The sequence below is a fragment of the Hipposideros armiger genome, unplaced genomic scaffold (assembly GCF_001890085.2).
Source record: "Hipposideros armiger isolate ML-2016 unplaced genomic scaffold, ASM189008v1 scaffold_970, whole genome shotgun sequence".
NCBI lineage: Eukaryota > Metazoa > Chordata > Mammalia > Chiroptera > Hipposideridae > Hipposideros > Hipposideros armiger.
The window spans coordinates 815,027-817,412 of NW_017732320.1; the positions used below are offsets into that span (position 1 = coordinate 815,027).

Below are 2,386 nucleotides of genomic sequence, written 5' to 3' on the forward strand. Positions count from 1 at the left end.
CAGGTGTGTGAACGCCCCGTGTGGTTGAGTGTGTGTCCCCTGCAGGCTTCGCTGGTTCCGTGTGGTCTCGTCGTGCCCTCTGGCAGAGGTCCCCATACCTCGTGGAGAGCTGTGCCCCTCAGTCCACGTTCTCTGATTGGTGGCCCTCCAGCCCCCACTGGTCCCCCTCGCCTCCGGCACCCTTTTCTCACCCCTTCCTCCAGCTGTTACTGCCGGGACCCTGGGCTCTTTCTGCCGTGTCAGGTTGTGGCGTCGTGTCCCCAGGCATACAGAACGCAGGGCGTGGGCTGGAGATGCGTGCGCAGGCTGCATGGTGCTTCCCTGGCACTGCCAGTCGGGGACGACAGGATGCACGGTTCTCGGTGGCCGTCCGTGAGCTGCGGCGGAGGGCAGCTGGTCCTGGCACCCAGAGGCCTGCTGGGTCAGCACAGAGACGGCTGTGTCCCCGGGAGACAGTGCTGGGGACCGCACAGCGCCGCTCATTGAGCGCGGCCACAAAGGAGCCTTGGTGCCTGCCGCCCCCCCATCGTGCCCCCAGACCCGCCGGCTGCTCCGCTTCTGGCGGCTTTCAGCAGGCGCTCCGCGACGTTCCCCGCACGGAATGTCTGCTCAGCAGTTTCAGAGCGCAACCCCGTTTTACCCCCCGACCTGTACCTGCAGCCGGCCCAGCGGGGTGGGCTCGCTGCGTCACCAGGGCAGGTGTCCTGACAGCCTTGCCTCGGCCGGTGCGTCAGGCTCCCAGTTCACAGTTAGACGCTGGAAAGGGTCTGGGTGGCTCTGTCACACTGTGCCTTGTGCCACCTGCGTGTATTACACATGCTGGTCCACGTGCTGGCGAGAGAGAGACACAGGGCCCAGGTCCTTTCTGGGGGAGGGGGCGGTGGGCACGCGCACAGGTCTCTCAGACGTGCAGGTGTGACCCCTGTCCCAGCTGTGAGCACCTGCCCGTCCGCAGCCCCTGTGCTGCCCCTGCAGAGCACGAGGACCCTGACCTCCTGGGGGGCTGTGGGGCACATCCTGCCCCACGGCCATGCCGGGGGGGCCCCTGAGGCAGGAGGGCAGGAGGCCCAGCGGGCGTTTCAGTGGTCGCATGAGGCACAGCGCAGGCATGTGACCCCGTGGGTGGGCAGCTCGGGACTAGCGTCAGCCCGCAGGGACTGTCAGGAGTTCCGGCTCCTAATTTGGGGGTGGGGGGGTGGCTGGTGCGTTCCCTTGTGGACTGTTCCGCCTCCATTCCTCACGCATGTGTGAAGCAGGTACTCAGCCCCCGACCGACCGACCGGGACCTCACGGCCTGTCCCCTGCCTTCCTTCCAGGTGCAGTCAAAGAAGCAGGAGCCCCTGCCGCCCGCCGCCAGCCACAGCCTCCCCGCCTTCTACTTCCCCCGAGGCCGGCCGCAGGGCGCCGTGAACATCGACGCCGTCATCGCCAGGATCGAGGGCACCTTCGCCCAGTTCCCGCACGAGCGGGCCACCATGGAGGACATGGGCCGCGTGGCCAAGGTGCGTGTCCCCTCGGCGAGCTGCGGCCGTCCTGTGCCTCTTGGTCACGGCCTGCTGGCCGGGCCGCTGCTCGCGTCAGTCAGAAACCTGAGACACACAGGACCTAGTGTGTTCTACGTAAATGTTAAAGAGTGCAGGTGTGTGTGTGTGTGNGTACCGCGTGCGTGCCCTGACAGGATTTGGGGTTCCCGTGCCCCGGGTGTCCAGGCTGAACCCCCTACCTGGGTGGCCCGCCCAGCACCCCTCCTCCCTGAAACACGGCTGAGCCCTGAGACTGCGGCCCGGCACCGGTCCCCTCGGAGCTGGCCCTCCCCGTCTCTACCTCTCCAGGTGCGTCTCCTCAGCAGGCGAGGGTCTCTCCTCGTCTCGGGAGCCTGTGAGCCCAGCAGGGCCCTGGGAGGGTTGACAGGCCACCGAACCGAGTTCAGACCTCGTCCCCCGCAGTGCCCAGTGCCACAGTGCGCAAGCAAGGAGCACGTGGTCAGTTCCTTGCACGTAGCGGCCAGCATTGGTGTGGCCATCCACCGAGAAAGGAGGCCGAACAGGTGACTCGGCACTGAAAACGCCAGCGAGGGAACAAACAGCACAAACCCCGTGAAAAGGCAGGTGGTGCCTGGGCTCAGAGCGCCCCACTTTCCAAGCTGAAGCTATTCCTGTGGTGCGGTGCAAATGGGTCAGAAAAAGACCCCAGGAACCGGCTCAGCCTCTGAGCCGAGAGGCCCCAGGAAAGCGTCCCTGCCTGTTACACCCATGAGAAGATGCGCGCCCCCAATGCCGGTCAGGCGGTGCCACGTGAGGGGACGTGCAGGGCCCCCCGGGAGGCCGGCACAACCCCGGAGGCGCACTGCGGGCAGGCGGAGGGGACCACTCCTGTACACGCGGGC

The 2,386-nt window shown here is 66.8% G+C and overlaps 1 protein-coding gene across 1 annotated transcript in view; it reads left to right on the forward strand.

Annotated features, from left to right (window-relative positions):
- PPP2R3B (protein phosphatase 2 regulatory subunit B''beta) overlaps positions 1 to 2,386 on the forward strand; it is a 32,499-nt gene that overhangs the window by 4,032 nt on the left and 26,081 nt on the right. Inside the window, exons 2-4 of the mRNA XM_019631007.1 lie at positions 244 to 372; positions 539 to 699; positions 1,131 to 1,502. Of these exons, the coding sequence (XP_019486552.1) occupies positions 244 to 372; positions 539 to 699; positions 1,131 to 1,502 (662 nt within the window). The remainder of the gene's footprint in view (positions 1 to 243; positions 373 to 538; positions 700 to 1,130; positions 1,503 to 2,386) is intronic.